Source organism: Sorex fumeus, unplaced genomic scaffold, assembly GCF_029834395.1.
Source record: "Sorex fumeus unplaced genomic scaffold, SorFum_2.1 ptg000005l, whole genome shotgun sequence".
In the NCBI taxonomy this organism is placed as follows: domain Eukaryota; kingdom Metazoa; phylum Chordata; class Mammalia; order Eulipotyphla; family Soricidae; genus Sorex; species Sorex fumeus.
Window position 1 is genome coordinate 8,415,606 of NW_026606062.1, and position 26,503 is coordinate 8,442,108.

General features: G+C 44.6%; 1 protein-coding gene across 4 annotated transcripts in view; it reads left to right on the forward strand.

Annotated features, from left to right (window-relative positions):
• GIGYF2 (GRB10 interacting GYF protein 2) overlaps nucleotides 1-26,503 on the forward strand; it is a 148,878-nt gene that overhangs the window by 45,290 nt on the left and 77,085 nt on the right. For 3 of the 4 annotated variants that reach the window (XR_008793392.1, XM_056120742.1, XM_056120750.1), the window contains exons 4-8: nucleotides 2,674-2,803; nucleotides 5,177-5,272; nucleotides 16,916-17,027; nucleotides 23,107-23,218; nucleotides 25,089-25,129. Coding sequence is in view for 3 of the 4 variants with exons in the window: in XM_056120742.1 (XP_055976717.1) it covers nucleotides 2,674-2,803; nucleotides 5,177-5,272; nucleotides 16,916-17,027; nucleotides 23,107-23,218; nucleotides 25,089-25,129 (491 nt within the window). In the remaining variant the exon portion in view is untranslated. The remainder of the gene's footprint in view (nucleotides 1-2,673; nucleotides 2,804-5,176; nucleotides 5,273-16,915; nucleotides 17,028-23,106; nucleotides 23,219-25,088; nucleotides 25,130-26,503) is intronic. The other variant, XM_056120757.1, reaches the window with a different exon arrangement.

The following is a 26,503-nucleotide window of genomic DNA, read 5'->3' on the forward strand; positions in this document are numbered from 1 at the left end:
GTTGCCCCCCACAAGAGGCTCTCTGGCACGGCCACGACTCCAGAGCACAGAAACCAATCTCTTAATTGTCTGACTTTCAGTAGAAATACTTTCAGGGTTAATAAGTAAAATAGCAGAAATCCAAAACTGTGCGGCCGCTATTGCGGCCGTGCGACATCATTTAATTCTTGAACCCAGCTGTAGAAAGCAAATCATTGCACAACAGTTTTTCAGCATGCCTGATTTGGGGGGTGGGGGGGTAAACTCTAAATAATAATCGTGCATCTTTTATCGAAACAATGAATCTAGTCAAAGTAGATAGGGTGTTAACTAGAATTCATCTGCCTCACAGGCACTGGGAGGGATGGGAGGTGGGGTTTTATTGGGGTTCTTCGAGGTAAAAAATAAATATTGGTAAGGGGAAATGTGTTTGATATTTGCATGACTGAGACCTAAACCTGAAAGCTTTGTAACTTCTCCCACAGTGATTCAATAAATAAATAAATTATTTAAAAAAAAAAGTTACCCATAGTCAAGCATTCAATGCAAGAGAAGAAACCTTGAAGAAAAATTCCCAACAGTTTCACTTCTTACATACTGTCTTGTATTTCTTTGCGCAAACATTTTTATATTTACTATGTAATCATTGTTCTTTTGTTTTTGAATAATATGCAGGTGTTTACTAATACCTGGCTTTCAGATTGATTTTAATTTGTATTAAGTAGCTCATTTCCCTCTTTTTGTTTCTGTGAACAAAATGTAGCAGTTTGGGGGCATATTTACATGTGTGTTTGCGTGTATGTGTGTGTATTGCTGAGGATCTAACTCGAACTTGTGTGAGGTGTATCCTCTGCCAAAAAGCCAGCCACATCTCTAGCCTCCTGGACACATTGTACCGCTTCCCTAAGGCTGAATTACTAAATTAACCTTTAGTAGCTGCGGTTTTGCCTGAAACTTGTCTACCCTAATGCTAGTGCTCCTGCTTGATAGCGCTGCAGCAGCTTTTTCTCTTTTTTTATTTTTGGTGCTAGGATTCGAACCCAGGTCTCATGTCTGCAACAGAAGTGATTTACTATGGAACTACACACATCTCCTGGCAATTCTTTTGCACTTTTTTTTCCTTTTTGGATCACACACAGCCATGCACAGGAGTTATTTCTGGCTCTGCATCCAGGAATTACACTTTTTTTTCCACTATGCCCCCCCCACCTCTTTATTTTGTAATTAATTTGGGGGCTGGGTTCACCCAAATTAGTTGGCATTGTGTGGTGTCAGGAACTGATGTGCAGCCTCACATATGCAGGGCCTGGTCTCCATTTTGACCTGTCGCTGTGCTCCCTCCACCTCTGTTATTCTGGTGCTGAAAACCTGGAACAAACCCCTGCCACTTTAAAATAGTGATTGGGTTATAAAGTCAGAATTCCCAGTTCCATCCCTCTGAGCCAACTGCTGTTACCAACTTGGAGTGTCTATTTTTTTTTTTCAGTAGTGAATATGACTTTATCTTTATTGTCAGGGTCTTCCCCCTATCTTTCCCCATCACAAATTCTCTGTTTAATTGCTTTCATTAAAATGTATTAGGAGGGGGCTGGAGAGGTAGCATAGCAGGTGTGGTGTTTGCCCTGCATGCGGCTGACCCTGGTTCGATTCCCAGCATCCCATACGGTCCCCTGAGCACCACCAGGAGTAACTCCTGAGTGAAAAGCCAGGAGGAACCCCTGTGCATCGCCGGGTGGGACCCAAAAAGAAAAAAAAAGTATCAGGACATCTTATAGACCTATATATAAAAGTATAAATATGTATGTAAGTATATATACCTTGAAAGTATGAATTGTAGCGAACACTCATCCAGAAGATGTAAAAATCAAACATAGGTGTGGTTTTAAGCACTTTCACTCTTCCGTTTGTAGACGAAATGTTATCCTAGATTTTGTATTTATCAGTCTATTTTTGTTTTTATGGCCTATGTGTGTGCTTTAGTATATTTTTATATGTGATCTCAAATAGATACGAACTTGTTTGCGGTTGTGTGTATTATGTTAAAATATCTTTTTCATGACCTGAGTGTGTTTTTTTTCTTTTCTGTATTGTACTTTGTTCACATTTTACTAAATGCTGCCAAATCATATTTTGAGGTAGTAGTTCCAGTTTACTTACAATTACAGAAACACTACTGAGCATTTACTTTAAAATTTTTAAATGAACTTAATGGGTGTAATATGTATCTCACTTCTATTGTAGTTATTTTACTTTTATAAGTTAGGGAAAGTTTGTGCTGCTTCAGAACTCCCCCCGTGCCCCGGTTCAGCTTTCTCCAGGACATGCCGTAGTAGCTGCCAGGCAGGGCATTGTCACATGCTAAAATCTCTCATACCTTGAGATAAAATATTTCTTTTTGTTATATTAAAGAGCTTAAATTGGGGGGAAAACATTAAAAATATCTTTTTTGGGGGGGCCATACCAGGTGGTGCTCCGGGTTGACTCCTGGATCTGCACTTCGGGGTCAGTCCTGATGGGCCTTGTGGGGGGTCCTTGGGGTGCCGGCTATTCCACCTGGGTTGGCCATGTGCAAGGCAAGCGCACTATCGACTGTGCTCTTTCTCTGCTCCTCCCACCCTCCAGTTCTTGGTGCCTGGAAATTCGGATCCTTTGCTCATGACATCTGCCTGACACTGTCCGTGCTGTGTCTCCTAGGCTCCGAGCTCTGTCGAGTGGCGGTAGCATCACCTCCCCTCCGCTGTCTCCCGCGCTGCCGAAGTATAAGTTAGCAGATTATCGCTACGGCAGAGAAGAAATGTTAGCACTTTTCCTCAAAGACAACAAGGTGAGTGTCGGAAGGAACTTTGTGAACGTGATGGTGGGTGTGCAGTGAGGAATGTGATGTGCTAATGTGTGCAACGTGATGTATTCTGGTGGGCTCTCGTGCCGTTTCCCTGCGCCTTCTCTTCCTCCGTTGCTTTTGACACCTGCAGTAGTGTAGCCTGTTTAGAGAAAAAGGGAGTTTTCACGTAGCACGCACAGCAGGTTAGGCATTTGCCTCGCATGCAGCTGAGCACCGTCAGCAGTGATTCCTGATTGCAGAGCCAGGAATAGACCCTGAGCATTGCCCAGTGTGACTCTCCCTCAAAAAAAAAATTTTTTTTTAAACAAGGAAAAAACTTGTTTCTTATTGCACATTTTATTCTTTAGAAAATGATTTTTAATTTTTTTTAATCCCATCAACGGCCAAGACCCAGAGACTATAAAACCCAGCTCCCGGAACCGCGCAGCCGCATTCGCGGCCATGTGACATCTTATTATCTCATTCCTACTTTGGACAAACTGGCAGGCTGCCGAATGTAGCCTGCCCACACGGCAGAGTCTGGCAAATTCCCTGTGGCGTACCCGATATGCCAAATACCAGTAACAATGATGGGTCTCATTCTCCTAAAGAGCCTTGAATATAATCTCAGGGCTAGGATGAAGGAGACGTTACTGGGGCCTGCTCGAGGCAACCGACGAATAACAGGATGATTTGTGATTTGTGATTTATATAAGAGAGACACATCTGACTGTGAGCAGAGGCATGCAGTGCCAGTTCTAATTCAGGGCGTTGCCGCGCTGTGTATGTGCTCTACTACCTGAACTCGTCTCCCCAGCCTCTACCTTCTAGTGTTCTTACCAGGTAGAAGTTAGGAGTAAGTAGAGATGCTGATTCTATTTTCAGTTTAATTGTTACGGATGTAGTTTTTGGTTTTTGGGTCATACCCAGCGGTGCTCAGGGGCTGAGCATTGACTCATTGTTCGGGGGTTGCTTCCGGGGCTGCTCGGGTGGCCTTGTCGTGCTGGGGATGAAATCCAGGCCTTCGTATGCAAAGCATGTGCTCCAGCCCTTTTATTTTAAAAATATTTATTTGCTTACCGGCAAGCTACCGAGAGTATCTTGCCTACACAGCAAAGCCTGGCAAGCTACCCGTGACATATTCGATATGCCAAACACAGTAACAGTTGTCACAATGGAGACGTTACTGGGCCTGCTCGAGCAAATCGATGAACAACGGGAGAACAGTGACAGTGACAGTGACATCACTTATTTTTGGGCCTCGAAAGCAGTGCTCAGGGGGTCTGGGGGCTACTCCCAGAGATTTTTGCCTTGCATGTAGCTGACTGGGGTTCAATCCCTGGACTCCCATGTGGTTCCCTGAGCCTGCCAGGAGTAGCTCCTGAGCGCAGAGCAGAAGTAAACCCTCAGCATGGCTGGATGTGGCCCCCAAAAACAAAACAAAATGAAACAATCTTAGGATTTGCTATCCTGCTTTCTTGGGCCCAGCCATGCTAGGGGTCACAAGGGCTATCCATGATGCTGTTTTGGGGTCACTAGTGCTATCCGTGATGCTTCTGCTTTGGTGGTTGGGCATGTGGAGCTGTTGACTAAAGGAGATAGTGACTCTGGAGTTATTTCTCTGGCCCTTTCTAGTCTTCCTTTTTTTGAGTAAAATTTAACTGTGTGCAGTGCACAATCTTTTTTTTTTCCCCCCTGTGCTAAGATAGAGCCCAGGGCTTCACATGTGCCAGGCTTCCTGCTACCACTGAGCCATATCCCAGCCCCTGGGGAGCAATTCTTAAAAATGTAATACTACATTTGTTTCTCTTGTAAATGATCAAAGTTCAGCCAATATAATGTAAAATTACTATCCGACTAATGAGAATGCTAATTTCTCTCTTTTTCAGGGAAGGGGTGGGTTTGGATCTTACCCTGCAGTGCTCAGGGCTTATTCCTCTTTCTGTACTTGGGAGCTATATGGAATGCCGGGGATTGAACCCAGGCCGACTGCATGCAAGGCAAACACCCTGCCCACTGCACTGTTTGCTCTGGTCCATGACCTCAGATTTTAATGATTGTTGCTAAGGACATAAACAGTTGTTTATAAAACTCTCATTAGAGCTTTCTGTTTTGAGTTAAATACGGACATTTTACTCTTTTGTGCACGCTGCAGTACCAGAGTTAGAGCTACATGTCAGATCTAAAAGTGATCTAATGGGAATGGGCAAGTAACTAAGATTTTTAATAATTGACCTTAGGTACTGTGTAATTACTGATAGAGATAATCGCGACTTAATAAACTTTAACCCATGCTTATAATAAGCAGCAGACAGAGAGCGTTTTGTTTTCTTTTCTTACTGCCTTAATCTCATGGTCACGCATTTGCTTGTACAGATACCTTCAGACCTTCTGGATAAAGAATTTCTGCCTATTCTGCAGGAGGAGCCCCTGCCGCCACTGGCTCTTGTACCCTTTACAGAAGAAGAACAGGTTTGTGTCTAGCTTTGAGCCTAGGTTGGACTCTTGTTCCTTCCCACAGAGGCACGAACACTGGAAATTACTTCTGAGGCCCTAAGGGGAAACCTGCCTTCCCACAGGTCAACTTCCTTCTTACTGTTTGTTGGTACATGGACATACTCTTTTATTGACCAAGTTTTACAGTAGAATGGAAACTGATGAGTATTGCATAGAATAAGGAAAATAATTCTGGATTTTTAAAGACAATGGGTACCATCTTTTAGAACTTACTTGAATTGAGAAAGTGTATTCTGAGAAGTTCTTTTACCAAAAACTGTTGTTCTTCATAATTAATTGGTAACCGACATATTTTGCCACTAAAGGAAAATGCAGCTATTTAGCTGAAAATGTTGTTAAAATTCTTCCGTTGCCAGGTAAAATAAATATCTTGTTTGTTTGTTTCTTTTTTGGCCACACCTGGAGGTAATCAGGGGTTACCCCTGGCTCTGCACTCAGGAATCACTCCTGGATAGCTCAGGAACCATATGGGCTGCCGTGGATCAAACCCAGGTCGGCCATGTGCATGGCCAGCACCTACCCACGATACTATTTTAGGGGCTCTGGTGCCTGAAAATGTGAGAAAACAATACCTTTGTATTGGAAAGTAGTAGATTTTCTGTTTGAATATAGCTAAATGAAAGACTTTCCGAGTAAGGAACTTACTCCTGATTATAATGGAGAAATAAAAGTTCTTGGAATGCCAGTATAAATAAGGAATCAGAAAATCTTTTTAGAAACAGCTTGACTGACCCATACTTTGGGTGCCATAAAAGCTTGCTCCTTTAAAGTTTGCGATTCATTGTCTTGACGGAGTCGCACAGCTGTCACCACTGAGTAGCCCTCGAGCATTTCTTTCCATCAGGAGTTTTTGTGACAGCCTGGATGCTTCTTCTGTTGTCCTAATGTTTTTTGCTTAGGAGACCCGTCAGTAAGCGCCACCAAAGCCCCGCAGGGAAATCGAAAGGAAAGCTGCTTTCCACTCGCTGCTCTTTCTGGAAGCTGCGGCTGGCACGTATGCTGCGTCTGGATTGTTGGGTTTCACTGCCGGTTCAGGTGATTGGCCCAACCTTTGGTGGCACACACCCCACCCCGTTCAGTAACCTTCCTCGGGTCTCGCTGGTACCTGCAGAAACTCCCTGCAGTGACACCTAGCTGAGGAGGAATCTCTGCTCCTAATTCTGGAGAACAAGCTGTGACAAAAATAAACATTGTCATCGAAGTTGGATCGTGGCTGCTGGAATGCTGGAAGTGCAGATTGACAGTGATCCCGCGGGACAGGTGTGATCGATGAAAGGGGACCAGGACTTGAAGGCATGGAGCTCACCAGTGGGAATTCCAAGGATTCGCTAACATTTGAAGCTGTTGCTGCCCTGGGGAGCACAATTGTGGAAAACCCAAGACCCAGGATCCCTCGGCAGCTTTGAGCGCGCTGAGCAGTGAAACTGGCTTTGTGCTGAAATGCCAGTAGTGTCTGGCCCTGTGCTGAAGATTCTCTTTACAGCTGTCTAGTTTCTTGCTGACAACGTGCTGCAGAGGCCTCCACAGCGATTCAGCATGCCTGCTGCTTTGCATAGAATACACCTCAGCGGACAGCTGGCATTCTTAGCAGCCTGCTGAAGGTCCCGAGAAATTAATTTTCTGGCTCCGAGTGCCTCATACTCTGAATCCTTAACTGAGTCTTGACCCACTTGGGTACTATGTATTGAAGAGCCCCCACCCAGCACTGTTGGCCTTGACTGCGCGCTCAGCCGTTGCTTGGAGATGCGGCAGGATCGCCCGTGCCAGTTCTGTGGGGAGCCCCGTAAAAGGGACAGCCTCAGCACACGTGGCGATGCATTGGGAACAGCGGGCCGTGGTCTGCTGCATAGTTCAGATTGGTCTGATCTCATACGGAACCTGTAAGGAGATCAGGGCCAGGGCTGATGGCTGCTACTTCTGAAATACTCACCCTGGGGGCGGAGGGCTTGGACAGCAGGTAGGGTGTGTGCTTGCAGGAAGCCGACCTATGTTCCATCCCTGGCATCCCATATGGTTCCCTGAGCACCACCAGGAATGATTCTTGAGCACAGAGCCAGGAGTGTGCCCTGAGCCCCACTGGACATGACCCCCAAAATAAAAGAAAGAAATAAAAGCGTGTGGAAGCCACCAGAGAAGGAAGGAGAGGGCGAGGGAGAATACAGAAGAACATGGAAAATTCAAAATGATGACACTTCTATCTCTTGTTTTCAGAAATAAGATTTCTCAGGGCTGGTGACATAGCCTGGCGGTAGAGCATGTGTGAGACCCACAGGCTGGTCCGGGCAGTGCTCAGAGATCACCCCCAGTGTTGTTGGGGAGCAACACGGTGCCAGGGCTTGCACCCACCTGTCCCATAAGCAGAGCACGTGCTTAGCCCTCTGAATTGAACCTCAGCCCGAAAGTTGAGTTTTTCTGATGTTCCTGTGATTAGATATTTATGTGATTTTTAATTTTTGCCATTATAAATGATGTTGTGATGAGGTGGGTTTTGGTTCTATGCTTTTTATTTTGTTTATTGATTTTTTGGGGTGGTGGTGGTGGGGCATACCTGGAGGTGCTCAGGGATGCTGTGATGCCAATACTCATTCCCAGGGCTTCAGCATTTAAAAGCGTTTGCTCAGTCCTTTCAGTTATTTCTCTAGTCGCTTTACATTTTCCCAAACCTTATTGGGTATTTTCAGATTTTCTTTATAGTAATTTAAGCCAGGTTGTGTCTTTTTTTTTTTTTTTTTTTTTTTTTGCTTTTTGGGTCATACCCGGCGATGCTCAGGGGTTACTCTTGGCTCATGCACTCAGGAATTGCTCCTGGCGGTGCTCGGGGGACCATATGGGATGCTGGGAATCGAACCTATGTTGGCCATGTTGACTGCGTGCAAGGCAAAAGCCCTACCCGCTGTGCTATCGCTCCAGCCCCCCTGGGTTGTGTCATTTTCAAGCAATTCTCTTTTTAAATTTCTGATTAAAATGATTATTTAAAAAAACTTAGTTTTTTAGTAGTAACTAGTGAGATTGAACATGTTTCACGTGTTTGTGGATTGTTAGAGTTTTTTGCCTTTTTTTGCCTAGCCATTGTGATAGATTTTTATCTCATGTGTTGATCTTATGATTTCTTTGTATTTTGTTTAAAACTATCAAAATGCTGTTAGAGAAGGTACTCATTTATTGTAGAAAGTGCGGGTTCTATCCTAGAAGAAAATCTCACCCTTAAGCTCACTCTGAAGATAAACTTGCATTTTTGTTTTGCTTTTGGACCTCACCTAGGTGTGCTCAGTGCTTATTCCTGGTTCTTTCTGTGTTCAGGGGTTACTCTTGGCAGAGCTCATGGACCTTGTGTGCTCTTGGGGAATCAAGCCCAGGTTGGCAAGCACCCCACCTGCTATACTATTACTCTGGCCCCAAGATAATGAACTTGTAACATGTTTCTTTGCAGAGGTGTCATGTCCCACTCCCCTTTTGGGCCATACCTGGCGGTGCTCAGGGGTGGCTCTGCACCCAGGAAATCACTCCTTGCAAGTTTGTGGGGGACCACAGGAGATACTGGGAATCGAACTCTGATCCGCCATGTGCAAGGCAAACACAGTACCTGCTGCACTCCTGCCCCTTCCCTTCAGAAATTGTTTATTTGAGGCACTGTAAATTACAATGATGTTAATGATATTGTGATCTACAATACTGTTAATTACATGGCTTGTGCATACAGTGTTTCAACATCACGCCCTCCACCTTTGTGCCTTTGTGCCATCATTGTCTCCCTCGCCTCAGCAACACTCTCTCTGTCCTTTGGTAAGCTGGGTGCTTCTCTGTAGTCTGTCTTTGTATATCTCTAGTTGTTGAAAGATTGCACACTATGATCAAGGGGCATTTATTTTTAGAATGGAAATCAACGTAACACTCCATTACTAAATGGAGGGAAAAACAGCTTGATTTGACACAATATACATTTCACAGATTTTTGTGGTAAAACACTGAGAGAACTAGGAGTAGTAGGGAACTTCCTAATACAGTTAAGGGAAATTTATGAAAAACTCACAACCAGTATCAAATTGTGAAAGATCACACTGAACCCTTTCTCTTGAAGGTGACAAACAAGATGCCTGCTTTTCACCGCGGTTCTCTAACGCTGTGTTGCACATTCTAGCTAGAGCTGTCGGATAAGAAAAAAGAAGTAAGGTGACTAGATCATATGGGAAGAAGTCAGGTTGTCTTACTTGCAAATACTGTCCTAAACAGAAAATTCTAAAGAACAACAGCAACACAAATCTTTGAGCATTCCTAATAAAGCCAGTTGTAGGACACAGGTTCAGCACCAAAAATCAGTTGTTTTTCTACAGTCATGGATACTGCGCAAAGGAAATTAAGAAAAGGGATCTATTTAAAACGGTATAAAAATTAGGATTACATTTAGCCAAGGAGATGTAAGAGTTTTACACGAAAAACTACAAAACTGTTGGAAGAAATAGGAAAAGACCCTAAAGAAATGGAAAGGCATTTGTGATCATTAAACCTTGAAAGATCAAGTAGTCTGCATATAGTCAGGGTAATAGTCCCTATTAAATCTCAGTGATTTGGGGGTAGGTGGAGAAAATTTACAAAGCTGATCCTAAAATTCATACGGAATTTCTTCCCTTTTTGTGGGGTGGGGTGCTACGCCCAGCCGTGCTCAGGGCTCAGTCCTGGTGGGGGTTGGGGTACCATATGGGGTGCTGGCTTAAACCTGGTCAGCCACATGCAAGACAGGTGCCTTTCCTGCTATACTGTCACTTCGGCCCATCATGTGCAATTTCAAATAGCCCTAAAGAGTCAAACAGTTTTGGGGAGAAAGAACAAAGCGGGAGGAATCCCGGATACTAATAAGAGCTCGAATAGTACAATAATCAAGACTGTGCTGAACAATAACCGTGTAGATCAGTGGGGTATAATATAAAGTCTGGAAATAAAATCAGAGTGCTTCATTTGCTTTTAGGACACTTTGCATAAGTTTTGTTTCACTGCCTCCTTAACTGAATTACTTAAGCATTACATTTGGTAATGTTCAGTATTTTTCTTTCCTTAACTTTACTCCTTTTTGGGGAATGGGGCCACACTGAGCTCAGTGCTCAAGGTGTCATGCCTGAGCATGCTTGGGGGCCCTTTTGTGGTCCTATGGTTTGGGTAGCGACTACAACCGCATGCCGGGCAAGGACCTCGCCCTTTAATTAATTAATTTGCTTTTGGGGTCACGCCCAGCAATGCTCAGGGGTTACTCACTCCTGGCTTTGCATTCAGGATTACTCCTGGCGGTGCTCAGGGGACCATTTGGGATGCCGGGGATCTAACCCAGGTCCACCGCGTGTAAGGCAAACATCCTCCTCGCTATACTATAGCTCCGGCCTCTGGGCCTCACCCTTTGAATTATCCCTCCAGCCTCTAAATGGATCATTTTGAAAAATAACAAGTGGTCTTAAAGTCAGAATCAGCAGAACAGTGTGAAATAGGAGGTCTGTCCCCGCCACCTGTCTCTCTTTACGGTGGCAGGCAGTTTCTGCAGTTCCGCAGGTTTATCTAAGTGTTAAGAGAGCATCTTCTTCCGCCTGGTGCAGGTGATGGTGTATGAGACGTTACTCTGCTCTTCTACGACTGAAAGAAAAGTCGCCAATGGAGGAAAGTCGCGTGTTCCATAGTTGCAGTTTGCATTTCATTCTCTAGTGCGGTGGAGAGTATTTTTCAAATTTGTGTTTTAATCATTCTTGGCTGTGTCAGTTTATATATATATGAAACACAGTAACAACAAGTTTCACAATGTTACTGGGCCGCTTGAGCAAATCCATGAACAATGGGAGAACAGTGACAGTGACAGAATCTTTTTCTTGATTCATTCTAATGCTTAGGAGTGAACCTGACATTTTTTAATATAGAAACTAATTTTCACATAGTTTTTTTTTTTTTTTTGCTTTTTGGGTCACACCTGGCGGGGTGCACAGGGGTTACTCCTGGCTCATGCACTCAGGAATTACTCCTGGCGGTGCTCTGGGGACCATATGGGATGCTGGGAATCAAACCCGGGTTGGCTGCATGCAAGGCAAACACCCTACCCGCTGTGCTATCACTCCTGCCCCTAATTTTCATATAGTTTGATGTACCATTTTTCTCCCTAAGAGTTGATGTGACTCACGAAGATACATACATGGCACTGGGGCCTGAGCTCAGGACCTCTTGAGCTCAGTTTTCAAAGTCATTGAGCCACCTGGGTTCTTTCTCTCTGGGATCCCTAATTTGTCAGAACTGCCTCAGTTGTGCCAGTGGCACGGGGGTTTGAACTCGGTTGTGCTAGCTTTGTATCCTCCATCCTCCAGTATGCCAGTTTTACTGTTCCTTGGTTATTTTTCCAATTCTTAACTTATTTAGATTTTTTTAAGTCATGCTTGGAGGCTGCTCCCAGCAGTTCTAAGGGACCATATAGGCTGGACATTGAACCTAGACCTTCCACGTGCAAAACATCTGCTCTAGCTCTTGGAGCTCTCTCTCTTGCCCCGTTCTTTCAGCTGTCTTTTTTGGGGGGTTGGTGGCAGAATCATCCTTAAAAATGCTCAAGGTGACCACCTCGGGTGTTCCTTGGTCAGTGGGGCTCTTAGTTCGGTGTGAGGGTCTGAGGATGCTGTGCCACTTGGGTCCACAGGGCTGCCAGCGGTTCTTGGGGGCCCCTTGGACAACACCTGTCTATTCTTAGGAGGTTATTGGTGCAAGAGTTCGGTCATGCACATACGAGGCATGTACCTTAACCTCTGTACTAAACCCCAGTCCCGATTGCTAAATTAAAAAAAGTAGACGCATTTACTGATTCTATGTTTTCTTCAGGAAATGTAGATATTAGAGACTAAATTGTGGACAAATGTGGGAGATGAATCTTCCAGGACAGGCTTTCGGGAGAGTGGGATGTCCCTTTTCAAGCAGTGCTTGGGAAATCCCATCGTGCTAGGGATCAAACCTGGGGCTTCTACGTGCAGATCGTGTGCTCCAGCTTCTTGAACCGTCTCCCTGGCCTCCAAGACAGAAACGGAATCATCCTGAAATATACTGTAACAATTTTAACTCGTAAATAACAACGGCTACCAAGAGTTGGGAAATACTGTATTTTAAAATGAGCCCTGCTGATCATCTGTAATTAAGATTGTTATGTAGTAACAATAAAACCCAGCTCCCGGAGAAGACCAGTGCCTGCCCCCACGCCTGGCTGCCCTCACTGGAGCCCCTTGGAGGGGAGCGGGTTGAGCTTTCCTCCCCGCCCCGACCAGGGCTCCGGCAGCCAAAGACCTCCAGGACCAGCCACCACCACGCTGAGACCACTCTCCGCACACATGAAGGTACTGGCAGAGGGACAAAGTCACGCGGGTTCTGGGGCCGAGATCTCCAAGCCTACTCGGATTGGGACTGGGCATCCTTCACCCAGATTCTCCAGACTCCTGTAGGCGGGGGTCACACCCACCAACTGGCCCTCTGGCGCCGTGTAATCCCATCTATGGCCAAGACCAGAGACTATAAAAACCAGCTCCCGGAACCGTGCGGCCGCACGACATCTTATTATGACATCTTATTATCTCATTCCTACTTTGGACAAACTGGCAGGCTACTGAATGTAGCCTGCCCCCACGGCAGAGTCTGGCAAACTCCCCGTGGCGTACCCAATATGCCAAATACCAGTAACAATGATGGGTCTCATTCTCCTAAAGAGCCTTGAATATAATCTCAGGGCTAGGATGAAGGAGACGTTACTGGGGCCTGCTCGAGGCAATCGACGATTAACAGGATGATTTGTGATTGTGATGTAGTAAGTGATTACACAAATCCTTTGAAAAATCAAAGATAGTACAACAGATGCCTCATGGAAATTGTTGGTTAACAAGTTGAGAAAGATTAAAGGAAGATATATAGTACGCATACCTCCAAAATGAGTTCTGGAATGACTACGGGCGTTTATCTTGTTTTTGGCTTTCCCAAGCAGCATTCCAGTGGTACACAGGCCACTTCAGACAATATATGGCCAGTGGGGCAGGAGAAGTCACTGCTTAGACTTGGCACTACTAGGGCCACCAGACAACTCTAGCTTATGGATCTCTAGGGCTATACCTGATAGTGTTTGGAATTGGGGGAGGGAAGAATGTGGTGCTGGGGAGCGAACTCAGGTCCTCTATATGCTAGATATGTACCCCTAACCCCTGAGCAACCTTCCTGGCCCTCTGTTGTTGTTGTTGCCTTTTAAAATATTTTTTGGTTGGGGGGGGGCACACCTGGTAGTGCTTAGGGCTTACTCCTGGCTCAGTGATTACTCCTGGCAGGGCTCTGGGGGCTGTCTGAGATGCTGGAGATCAAATCCCCATCTGCTGAGTGCAAGGTAAGTGCCTCCCCACTGTATTACCACTCTAGCCTTTTTTTTTTTTATACAAAAGTTTGTCTTAATGAATTAATCTGTTTTCTGCTTCCTGTAGCTCTAGGACATTTAAGTGTTTACACTGTGGTGACATGATCGGCAGGGCTCGCTCATTTTAAAATACATTCAGTATTTTCCATCTCTTGGTAGCCAGTTAGTTGTGAGCTGTGTTGGAATAGGGCAGTACTTAAAGCTGGCAAAAGATTCGTGAATATCTTTATTTCTTTTGGTTTTGGGGTCACACCCTGGAGTACTGGGGTGGTGTTCCTGGTACTTGTGTAGAAGTGACCCTTAGTATTGCATAGGGTGGTCCATGTGTGTTGCCGGGAATCCAAACTGGAATTGTCCACATGTACAGCCAGTGCCTTACCTCCTGTACTATCTCTCTGTCCCCAGGACTCAGGACTATTTTCATGAGAATTCTTTGTATGGTCAGTTCCCCTTTGGCAGTTGTTTGGCTGTTCCTAGAGCTTTGATGACCTCTCACCTGATCACTCCTTTGGGGGAGGTGAATACTTACTTGTACATCAAATAGATTATTGCCACAGACCTTTAAATTTCCTGGATTTATCTGGTGTACGTATTTCATCTTTAAAATCAAAGTTAATTTTGTGTTCTCTCTCTCTACATACATATCTGTGTAAAATTATAGAGTGAAATATTTCTGGAAAAACTTAATGTTTAAAGACATTCCATTGCTCTTTTGATTTTCCTTGACTGTAGATTTTAGTTTGAGAAGCACAGATCTGTGCATGACATCTGTTTGACATCAAAATATTACTTCATAAAACGTTTGTCTTTGAGTAGATAATAAATGTACGTACATAAAAATTTCCACGAGCGTGCATATTGAAAAATCAAGTCTGGTACTCACCCAGACTCTTGTTTTGGGTTCACACATGGCGGCCCTCATGCCCCACTCCGGGCTGTGCAGGGGTCACTCCTGTAGGTGCCTGGGGGACATGTGTGTTACAGGGGATGGTGCCCTGGTTGTAAGACCAGTGCCTTAACCCCTGTGCTACCTGCCTGTCTACCCCAGTCACCCGAACGCTGAAACTACCTATTCTTCCCCAGATAGCCTCCATTTCCATTTTCCCGTGTTCTTTTCCAGGGGTTTCAAATATGGCTCGAGGTATTTATATATTTTATGTATTCCTTTAAACACATCACAAATGGTGGTATGTTGTGTATACAGTTGTATACTTAATTGTTTACCTGAACAATTACTTAGGAGATAACGAAAAATGTTGCTTTAGCTTGTGCTCTGTGCCAGTCCCTATTCCAAGCTCTTTGATGTTCAAGCACTTGTAATAACTTATGACGTAGTTATAAATATACTATACTAAATCTGCTATAAATATTTCTTCCCACATATAAATATGGAAAATGAGACAGTTGAGTGTATGAATGTGCTCAGCATTCAGAATTAGCCTACGAATGTGTTCCAGCCTCTGTATGCTCCTTCCTCCAGCGAGTGCTTTATGTCTTCCAGCTGTAATACATATATGAAATTGACCATGTGAAATAAGGTTTTTTTTGTTAAAAAATTCTTCTAATTTTTATGACATTGTCATTTACAAAATTGCTCCTCATAGTGTTGTTTGAGGCCGACAGGGTTCCAGCACCAGTCCTATCCCCAGTGTGAACTTCCATCCAGCAATGTCCCCTGGTTCCCTCCATCCCCCATCCTGCCCCCTTGGCAGGCGTATAACAAAGTTATCTCATAAATCAATACAAGTTAGTGATGGTTAATTACTGAGTGATTTTTAACTAATATAAATAATGTAAATTCATTATTGAAAATATAGAAAAAGCCTTGAGCAAGCTAGGAATAAATATAATCTTTCTTAATCTAAATCTAAATCTAAATATGATCTTTCTTAATCTAGTAGAGGGCAGGCATGTGCAACATTGGTGAGTGCCATAGTCAGTGCGACATGGTGGGAAATTTGTCCTGTCCTTTAGAGAAACTCTTTTAATGTTATATGAAATAAGTTTTTATGAAGTAAAGATGGGTAAATATTAGAAGTTCAGTATATTTCAGCCGACTAAGTAGTTCTTTCAGTTTTTAACAGCTGCATTGAATTCCCCTCATAGATGATCATGATTTTTTTTAAAGTTTTTTATTTTTTTAAATTTTTATTAGTGAAACACTGTGAGGTACAGTTGTAGACTTACTATGATCATGATTTAAAGAAAGCTTCTTATGGTTTAGATAGTACGGTTCCAATAGTATGTAATTTTATATTATTGGTGTACAAAATTACTGCAGACGGGAAAGGAAGGGAGGGAGGGAGGGAGGGAGGAAGGAAGGAAGGAAGGATGGGTGGATGGAAGGATGGAAAGAAGGATGGATGGGTGGATGGAAGGTTGGATGGATGGATTACTGCAGACCACCACCAAATTAGTTCCTATTGGTCGACAGGGATGCAGTTAAAGGTCTTTGTGCTTCTGTTTGCACAGATGTAAGAATGTCATGTCCTGAGGCTATGGCCATGTGATTTGACTGAACGGTTGCTTGTCAGGCTGCCCAGTGGTTCAAAATACTGTGGTTCAAAATACTGTTCCTGTTACTGAAAGCTCGTCAGGCGTATTATTACTTTACTTCCTTTCAGTATTCACTTGGCATCGAGAGGGATCATTTCCAACTATCCCTGTCATCCATCTTGGTCCCTCCTCTGCCCTAAGTGCACCACCTCTCTCCAAATTGTGCTGGCTCCCTACCTTAGAAGCTGCCCTCATCTTCATCCTGGCCCTCGTCTTTTGTTCCACTTCTCTTTCTGCAGTTCTATTACATTGTTTTGGTGTTACTTTCACTAGTGAGCCGAATAAGACAAAAGTGATCAATGCTCTTTTATACTACACTTGAATCAGAACTTTTTACCTTCCAGTGAGGAACCCTCTGAAACCTGATCTTCGACCGAGTTTTCTCTTATTTTGGCCCATGCGGCGTGTCTGCTTTCTGATAGAGTCGCCTTGGTGCTTCCTCACAGAGCCTGGCATCCTGCGAGGGGCTGGGTTTCATTATTTGCTGATGGGAAACGTTCATCCGAAATTTTCAGCTAAAATCAGGTCTTAAGTAGCATGCCGTGTGTCCGTGGTTTCCCCTGGCGCCTAGTAATGAGATGCCCTGGGAGATGGGAAGAGCCACGTGCTGTTTCATTCCGCTCATTTTTCCTTTCCTTTCTCGACAGAGAAACTTTTCCATGTCTGTAAATAGTGCTGCTGTCCTGAGGTTGACGGGACGAGGAGGAGGAGGAACGGTGGTGGGGGCTCCCAGAGGTCGAAGTTCTTCAAGAGGGAGAGGTGAGTGTGCATGGAATCGTGGAGGAGGACGGAAGCTGCTCTTTCAGAGGGAACTGCCTACCAGATAGGCTGAATATTTGATTTTTGACCCGTTTCTCGAGCTAGCCGCTCTACAGTCCTGGGTTTGGAGCATTGCAGTATTATTTCTCGTTCAGAAGGAGGAGCGTGAAGCATTCTAGAATTTTCTAATCAATTTTGGTAAATCCTTCGCCACAGTCCTTGTCCCCAGGGAGCCTGGCACTTTAGGCGCCGGAGGTTCCGGAAGTCCCTTGGCTGCTAGTGCAGCACCAGAGTCCTGTGATCCTCTCTGGCCTGTGTTTCCTGAGGCAGGTCACTGCCAGGAGGGTCCCAGTCACAGAGAGGCTTTCGTTGAAAAAGGTCTTATTGGGGCCTGCAGTGGGTAGGGCGCTGACCCAGGTTCAATCTCCCGCTCCCCGTATGGTCCCTTGAACACCACCAGGAGCGATTCCTGAGTGCAGAGTCAGGAGTGAGACCTGAGCACCTCCAGGTGTTGAGCACCTCCCTTCTCCCCCCCCCAAAAAAAATTAAATGAAAGGTCTTACCAATGTTTGAACTATAACGGAAAGTAGAATAAAAAATGATTAGCAGTAGGAATTTATGTAACCCAGAGGTTTCCAGACTTACTTGGCCTAGTCCCTCTTTTTCGGAGGAGGGGGGATGACTCAACTCTTCACCTTCAGCAAACAGAAAGCACTCCCCAGTTGTGTCTGAGGTGCTCTGGGTATGTCCCCCTGGATTGTGCCGTTGCCTTTGGGGATGTGGAGGGTCCAGCATCAGTCATTCTCTGAGACTTCCAGTGTTGTTTTGTTGTTCTTAAGAATTCTTATTTTTATTTTCTTCTGATACTTGCTTCCTGTTTGGGGTTTATTGACTTTATGCTATTTAAAGGCATTCTTGCTATTTGTAACACAAGTATTTATCTGAGCACTTGGCCTCCAAGTAGTTTAAATCTAGCAAAAATCTAAAGATATCTTACAGTTTCATTGAAAAGATGCTGTAGAAATGGAAGAATTGGGTATTTGAAAGGACAGAGGCCTTTCTCTCCACATATCACACCTTCCAGATTGGCATGAGCACAAACTTGGAGTATTTAAGAAGTATTGAAGTAGTGTCTTACTAATCGTGTGACTTGCACCTAGTCCTCATACGCTCTGTTCCATCGCACGTTCCCGTGAAGAGATCTGCAGGTCTGAGTGAAAAAGGGCAAGCCGAGATTCTCCGCCTGCAGGTGGAGTGCTGTTACAGGGTTGTGTATGTGCTTTCTCTTGCCATCAGTCTCTCGGAACAGTTGTTTTATTTGTAAAATTTGTTAGAATCCTCTTTTTCAAAAAGTAAGCAGAAGATCAAAACGCTTTCCGAGAGACGGCTGGGTGGTGAGACTTGGGCCTGTGAGTGCGGGAGGCCTGGGCGCGGAGCGTTGCTGCTCCGTGATGTGCAGTTCTGGAGCTGGCTGGAGCTGGCGGTCACGTGAGTTTTCTCGCGTGTTTCTGTGTTGTGCTGGCAGGAAGGAAGGAGAGGCTCTTCACAGCAGTTTTGCCTCTGGTGCTTTTTAGGTCAAGACAAGATAAAGAGATGTTAATAGTCAAGAAATGTGACTCCGAGCCAGCGGTTTGTGTCCTTCCAGTGACCCATCAGCTTAGGTGCAGCAAGTACCCACCAGCCCGTCTACACAGGCTTTAAAATCCACATGGAGGGATGAGTAGCTCAGTGGGCTGAGAGCTAGCTTTCGTCTTGGAGCACAATCAGGCGAAACTAAAACAAAACAAAAATTTCTGTGCTTTGTGGGTTTTGTTGCTGTTGTTGTTTTTAACAAGTGTAGGATTTCCCGTAGGTTAGGGTTCCCATCCGGAGTTTATTCACTCTTGGTTTAGGGCCCACACTCTCGCCTGTACTCAGGGCCAACTCCAGCGATCATAAGAGTCCTGACAGGACTCTAGTGACCACATGTGGTACCGGGGATCAGATTCAGCATGGCCACATGCAAGGCAAACGCCCTGCCCGCTGTACTGTCTCCTGCTCTCACAATTGCTTTGGTTTCATTTTGCTTGGGGGCCACGCCCAGCCATACTGGAGGACTCACATTCAGAATTTAAGCAACCTTGTGGAAAAATAATAAATATTGTAAATAGTGACTTAGCATATTGATGTGAAAGAATTTAATCAAGGGAATGAACTGACTTTATGAAAAATATTTCTCGTATCATTTTCTGTGATTCTTTTGTCAGTCTCGTAAGACTACCCACCAGTCTGGGTGGGTAGTAGGACAGCAGGTAAGCTGAAGACCCAAGTTTGATCCCAGGAACCCCATACGGCTCCCTGGGCCTACCAGGAGTGATCCCTGAACGCAGAGCCAGGGGTAAGCCCTGAGCACTGCTGGGTGAGACCCCCCCTCAAAAAAGTCCACCAGTCTGTGATTTGAGTTCCTAGGGCGTTTGCCTTGCACGCGGCCAACATGGCCGACCCGAGTTCGATTCCTCCGCCCCTCTCAGAGAGCCCGGCAAGCTACTGAGAGTATTCGATATGCCAGACACAGTAACAACAAAGTCTCCAATGGAGACGTTACTGGGCCCGCTCGAGCAAATCGATAATCAACGGGAGGGCCTTTACCTTTACTTTACTTTACTTACCTTACTTTACTTTACTTTACTTTACTTTACTTTACCTTACTTACAGCTTAAATTAACTTACTGTTTAAGCGATTATTGTGACTCCTTTTTGCATGGACGGATATTAGATGATTTTCTTGGTCCTTTCCAACATAAGGAAATTTTGAAAAGATAATTGACTCCCAGACTTAGGAACTTGTGCAATTAAAACAAAAAAGCAAAACAATGTAATTGTCATCTTTGTCTTCTGGTTAGGATGGTTAATGAAAAAGCATATCATAAAACTGTCAACCACTGTTTTTGTCATTAAAAGGAAGTACATTTTAGGGCTAGAAGTACATTTCAGTGGTAGAGCCCTTACTATGTATGTGTGAGTGAGGCCCTAGGTTAAGCTCCTGGCAGTTCCCCACCCCCGCAAAAAAAAAGTACATTTTAATGTCCCCAAGAATAGGATGTAGTCTCAGACAGTAGAACAGGCCTGTAAATACTGTCTTCACATTGGTAGGTAATTACTGTGGGCTTTGTACTTTGGGGTCTGCATTATGTTTCACAACTGGAAAACTCTAGAATCTTATGTGTCTACTTATAAAAAGTTTTAGTCTGATGAAGAACCAGTGCCAATGTTAGACATCAGTGGCAGAAGACATTTTATGTAAATTTGCTAGTCTTTAAAAACTTGAAGATGATTTTCTGTTTTTTGAAGACAGTTTTTCATTGTTACAGTTTTCAGACTGAAACAGGTTTTCAAGGTGCTCAATGATCTTCCAGAGGAAATTGTTCTGCAAAGCCACAGAGCATGTTTCCTTCCAATGGAGAAGTCATTGCTGTGGATCCGTCCCGTGTTACGTGAAAGTTTGCCTGAGAGAGTACACAAGTTAAGGTGCTAGCCTTCCGTCCAGCCGACCCCAGTCAGATGCCTAGCACCAGCAGAGGTCATTCCTGAGCCACGGACAGGGGCAAGCTCAGAGCATTGCTGGGTGTGGCCCAGAACAAAACAAAAAATGGTATTACAGGAGGCTGGAAGATAATGCACCGCAGGAAGCACATGCCTATCCTGTACGCAGCCCGGTTCGCTTCCAGCGCCGCGTGACCTCCTGAGAATTGTTAAGCCTAGCAGCATGGCACCCTGGGCTTCCTGAGCACTGCTTGGGAAGCCCGCCCTCCCCCTCAAATTGTTGTATGATGTTGTGTTAGGGTCTCCAGTACAGTGTATGTATTTCCTAAGAAGAGGACTCCTGAAACTGGGAGTTTAATTCTCCTCCTAAGGGGGTGGGAAGGCATGGGTCATGCTCATGTGCTCTGAGGCTGTTTCTGGCTGTGTGCTCAGGGGTGACCAACCCTTGGCAGTAGTCCAGGGGTAGGGACTGAACCAGAGGTGACTGCATACTGCAGGCAAAGGACTGAGCCCCCTTCTGTCTCTCTGATCCTTACTTTGATCTCTTGTGTTTGTTTGTTTGTTGTTTGGGCCACACCCACTGGTGCTCAGGGCTTACTCCTGACTCTGCACACCGGGATCACTCCTAGTGGAGCTCAGGGTGATCCTGGTGGTATAGGATGCTGGGGACCAAACTTGATCAGCAGCAAAGTACACACCCTACCCATTGTGCTGTGGGTCTGGCTCTACCTCACTGATGCGCACAGTTTCGCCTTTGTCCTCATGTTCAGCTTACAGAAGAGGAAATAGATACTTTGGGGAGTCAAGATCACTTATGTACCGTTCTGTTCTTTAGTTTTGCATTTGATAGGAAATTCATGTAAAATAGAACATGTGCAACTAAAAATTCATAGGCACTTGGTGATCACTTACAACTAAGGAAAAGAATTGCTACCTAAGTATGTAAAATTATTCATTGCCCATTTATATTTAAGTTTTGAAGGATACTTAATGGTCTCTTCAAGATCGAGCTCATGTATCGTTTCACTTTTTGGTCATTTTACTGTGTAGGGGAAATTCATCCATGTTTGATGGTTAAGGTTTTATCTAGGTATAAATAGGTCCAGATACCCCTGTCCTCTCCTTTCTTCATTGCTCCATTTTTCCAGCTGCTTATCAGAGCGAGGTTGCCTTCATTAGTTGGGTAGCTTTCTGTTTGTGCAGGAAGCCTACAGGGCATTCTGTCCTGGATCTGGAATTACATGTCTTTTCTTCCTACCCCCAGCTCTTGCATCTGTGTCCTTTAGGTAATAAGATTATTTTATGTGCATGTGCTGTTCAGTGCTTGTTATTCAACAGGATAATGGATATTTCTCTTAAGACCAGCACTTTAACCTCTGTGACTTCACAGTGTTTTCACTCAGTTGTTCTCTCAGAATTTATTTTCCCAAACTTTTATTAGGTTGTTTCTGGTTTTCAAAATTGCAGTTGTTTCTAGTTTTTAAAATAAGAACATCTTTACCTGCATAGAACTGCACATTTGCATGATTGTTAGGGTAGACTAGTTAACTAGTTAACTAGTTAACAGTTTGGTTTGGCCTAACCAAAATTGCCTTTACTAGAGGCCAGTTTTGTTCTTGAAATACTAAACCGTTGTCTCCCTTCATACACGTACCCTTACCACCTCTGTGCTTTGAATTCAGTCTCAAGTTTTCTTTTTGTTTTTTATGATTCTAGCAAAAGGGAAAGAGTGACTTGGTTGCTGCCGCATACTTTTTTTTCTTCTTCTTTTTGCAGAGGAGGGAGGTGGTGCCCAGGATCAAACCCATGGCATGTGCTCTCCCGCTGAGCCGTATCTCTGGCCTTAAAGATTCAGGAAACTTATCAAATTGACAGTTTCATGTTGACCCTATCAATTTGTCCTTTCTCTGGGATTAGAAAAGTCATTCAGCATCTGTGCTTGGATTTTGTACATTATCTTCTTGAATCTCCAATTCTTCTATTTTTGTTGAAATAATTCTGTAGAAAGTACTTTACAGTGATGGTTTACTGATCTTTTTTTGTTTTGTTTTTTGTTTTTGTTTTTTGTTTTTGGGCCACACCCGGTGGTGCTCAGGGCTTACTCCTGGCTCTGCACTCAGGGATCACTCCTGGCTGGGCTCGGGGAACCAAATGGGGTGCCGGGGATCGAACCCAGGTCGGCCACATGCAAGGCAAGTGCCTTCCTCGCTGTACTATCTCTCTGGCTCCCGGCCTTAGAATTTTACTCTTAAACTTTAAAATCGTGAAAGAACTTGTCACTAACGCTGTTTCTTGTTCAGAACTGTAATTGTACCAATGGCATAAACTCATGTTCGTTTTCTGGTTTGTTTTCAACTCCCTATGGGCTTGCTACTTGCTAGTTATTTTAGTGCCATCATTTGTCTCCGGTAACTACCCATCAGGCCCCTCAGGAAATGACTTAGATGTAGACCTCCTGCTTTGTGCAGAGGCAGAACTGCAAAGATGACTCTTTGGTGTTGAAAACGTGCCAGATATTGACAGCTGACTATCATGTGTTCTGTTTTCTTATTTTCAGGCAGAGGCAGAGGTGAATGTGGTTTCTACCAAAGAAGCTTTGATGAAGTAGAGGGTGTGTTTGGTCGTGGAGGTAGCAGGGAAATGCATAGGTCGCAGAGCTGGGAGGAAAGGTAACTGAAAGATCCAAACCTTGATGTAAGCTTCTTGGTGTCAAAAAACTCAATTTCCCAGTCCAGCCCTAGGGCACTTGCCTGGTGGTTCTGAGGCCCTGGGTTCAGTTCCTGGTGCCACAAGTTCCCTTCCTCCGTCCCTCCCTACCCCCTTTCTCTCCCCTTCCTTCTTTCTCCCGTCCTCTCCTTCCCCTCCCCTCCCCTCCCCCCTTTTCCTTTCCCCTGCTAGCCTCCCCCTCCTCCTCCGTCCCTCCCCCTCCCCCTTCTCCCTTTCTCCCCCTGCTCCCCTTTCTCTCCTTCTCCCCTTACTTTTCCATCTCCCTCCGCTCTCCTTCTACCTGCCCCTCCTGGAAGATACTTTGAACAGCCAGTGTTTGCATGCAGGAAACCTGTGTTTGATTCCTGACAGCACATGGGCCCCCGGGCCCCTGAACATCACTGTGTATAGCCCCCCAACCCCTCCCCCCCAAATGCTGTTCATTTTGTTGAGCATCAAGCATTTTTTTGGTTTTTTTTTTAATTTTTAAATTTTTATTAGTGAAACACCATGAGGGTACAGTTGTAGACTTACAAATGTTTGTGCTTGGGTTTCAGTTATACAATGATCGAGTACTCATCCCTCCACCGGTACCCCTTCTCCACCACCAGTGATCCCAGCCCCCCAATCCCATCTCGCCTCTGTGGCAGGGCATTCCCTTTTGTTCTCTCTCTCCTTTTGGGTGCTGAGGTTTGAGCATCAAGTTTTATGTTAGAAAATTTCAAGTGAAAGGCCAGAGCTAGAGACCAGAGGGGAAAAGCGCCCTGCCTTGGATGTCACTTACCCTCCTGGTTCCGTCCCCAGCACCGGTTGTTTAAAGCCCCCTGAGCATTGCTGGGTGTGGGGCTCCACTCTAGCCCTTCCAGACTTATTTACTGTCTTGGGGGTGGTGCTCAGGGCTGACTCCTGGTTCTGCACTCAGACATCACTCCTGGTGGCCTCAGGGCCCTATCTGGTGTTCAGGGGATGAAATCAGGATGGTCACATGCCAGGCAAGCGCCTTCCTCATGGTGCTGCTGCTCTGCGCACCCTGCACACCTCCCCCCCCCCCATCACACACACACATCAGTAAAAATGGCCCCTACTTAAGGTAGTAAGATTTATTTTTGTCTTTCGCCACACCTAGTGGTGCTCAGAGCTTTTCTTGGTGGGGCTCAGGGGACCTTAGGTGGTGCCAGGGATCAGACGGGGTTTATCGTGTGCACAGAGAGCACCCTCCCCTCTGCTGCCTCTCGGTCCCGAAAGGAATGAGCATTCGAAGTCAGTAATGGAGTTTGTTAGTGCCAGCGTAGCTGTTAACTTAGCATTTATTGGAATGCATTCACATTTTATTGGTTGTTGCTATTACAGCATCTTCTCTGTGTTTGGAGATGATACGAAGTATTTCAAAGCGAGCCAGGCTAGTGGCGCAAGTGTGCTCGGTGTGGTGTGCATAATAGGAAGCCACACCAAGTCCTGAGTGCCTTTTAATGCAGTCAGGTACCCCCAGTTAATACTCTGCAACCCTTCAGAGTAGGATGGTTTTTACTGATGTGGGAAATACATTCTAAGAGCTGCCCAGAAAACCGTACTGTAAGTGTCTCATTTCTTGGTGGGGAGAAACCAGCTCTCGGCAGCTATGATCATAGATGTGTGTCTCCACCAGTCTGTGTGCTTTTCTTTGACCCACATGTTAGGCAACAGTTGTGCATTTATTTCATAGTTTAATAGTTTAAAAAAAGACTGAATTCTTCTAGAGAATGGTAGAAAATCATGTTTCGTGGATTGGCGATGTTATTTTCAATTTTCGTTGAAGATTTTCTTTCTTTTTCTTTTTTCTTTTTTTTTTTCTAGGGGAGACAGACGTTTTGAAAAGCCAGGACGAAAAGATGTAGGTAAGGCTCGTTACTGTTTTGAAGTCTTTTTTCCCTGAACTTGGAAGCTGTTCCCCACAGGCCCCTTGCACTCTGTGTTCTATGCAGGGCAAGAGGAGCCTGAACCTCTCCAGTAGGTGGAGTTACAGCATTGCCTGATGGCAGCTCTCTGACTGCCGGAAGGCTGTAGTATGAGAAACCAGGACCACGAAGGCAGCTGAGGATTCTTTATTCATTTTGTGTGTTCTTTGTAAAGCAGATACTCTTTATTAAGGCTGCTTTGTTTACTGAAAATACAAGTTAAGAACAGATCTAATAATTCCTATTCCAGTGCAGTTAGCATCTCACAGGTGAGAAAAATTAGGGAAGATGGTAAAATGTTTGCTTTATATCAGCAAGGCTGAAACTTTGACCATTATTAATTTAGACATTTTTTCGATTTTTTGTAGTATAACATTTTTTTCTCCTGAGATGAGAACATTCAAAATAAACTATATAGGACTAAATAGGAGAAAGGTAATAAGACATCAAGCAAGGCTTCAGTGTCTGGTGAACTGATCGTAATTTATGTTATAGTGACAGGTCGTGCTTCTGACTAATGGTGCTTACATTATGGACCGCTAGTAGGCATAACATGAAAGAAAAATATGTCAGTTCATGGTATTCTCAGAATTATGGACGTTAGCATACATATTCTCAATTCCTAGAATTACCAAAAAATTACTCTATGATCATATCTAAAAGTTTGATCATTTGTATCTAATAATAATAACATACTGCATCTTAATATTCTCAGAGCAATTTGCAAATTGTTTTCAACATTACAGGTGATTATAAGTAGCTATCACAGTCTGCATCATATCATTTTAATGTGCTAGTGATTTAAGTTATTTTCTGGCATGGCATTGGGACTCATCAATTGTTTTTATATTTAAGAAAAGCTGTATGGTGGGTAGGACACTTGCTTGCATGCAGTTGACGACCCAAGTTTCATCCCTGATACCCCAGATGGTCCCCTGAGCCCCGCCTGGAGAGATCCCTGAGTGCAGGACCTGGAGTAAGCCCTAAGTTCTGCTTGGTGTTGCCCTTGGTCCCAGGGGGGTGGGGTGCGGTGAGGGGGGAGATAAAGAGACTGAGAGAAATGGTGCAGGGATGAAAGTTTTTGCTTAGTATCCCACCAACCCTGTTGCTCTCCCTGAAACTGTTTATGGTCTCCTGCTCATGGCCGGGGTTAATCTCTGCAGGACTATCTCCTGAGCATTATTGGGTGAGGCTCAACCCACCCCCAGCCAGGGAAAAAACAGCGAACAGAAAAAAGCCATCAAGGGGCCTAGGTTGGGACTTAGCAGAACTGCCTGCACTGAATGTTTGAGGCCAGCTTCAGTCTCTTCAGTA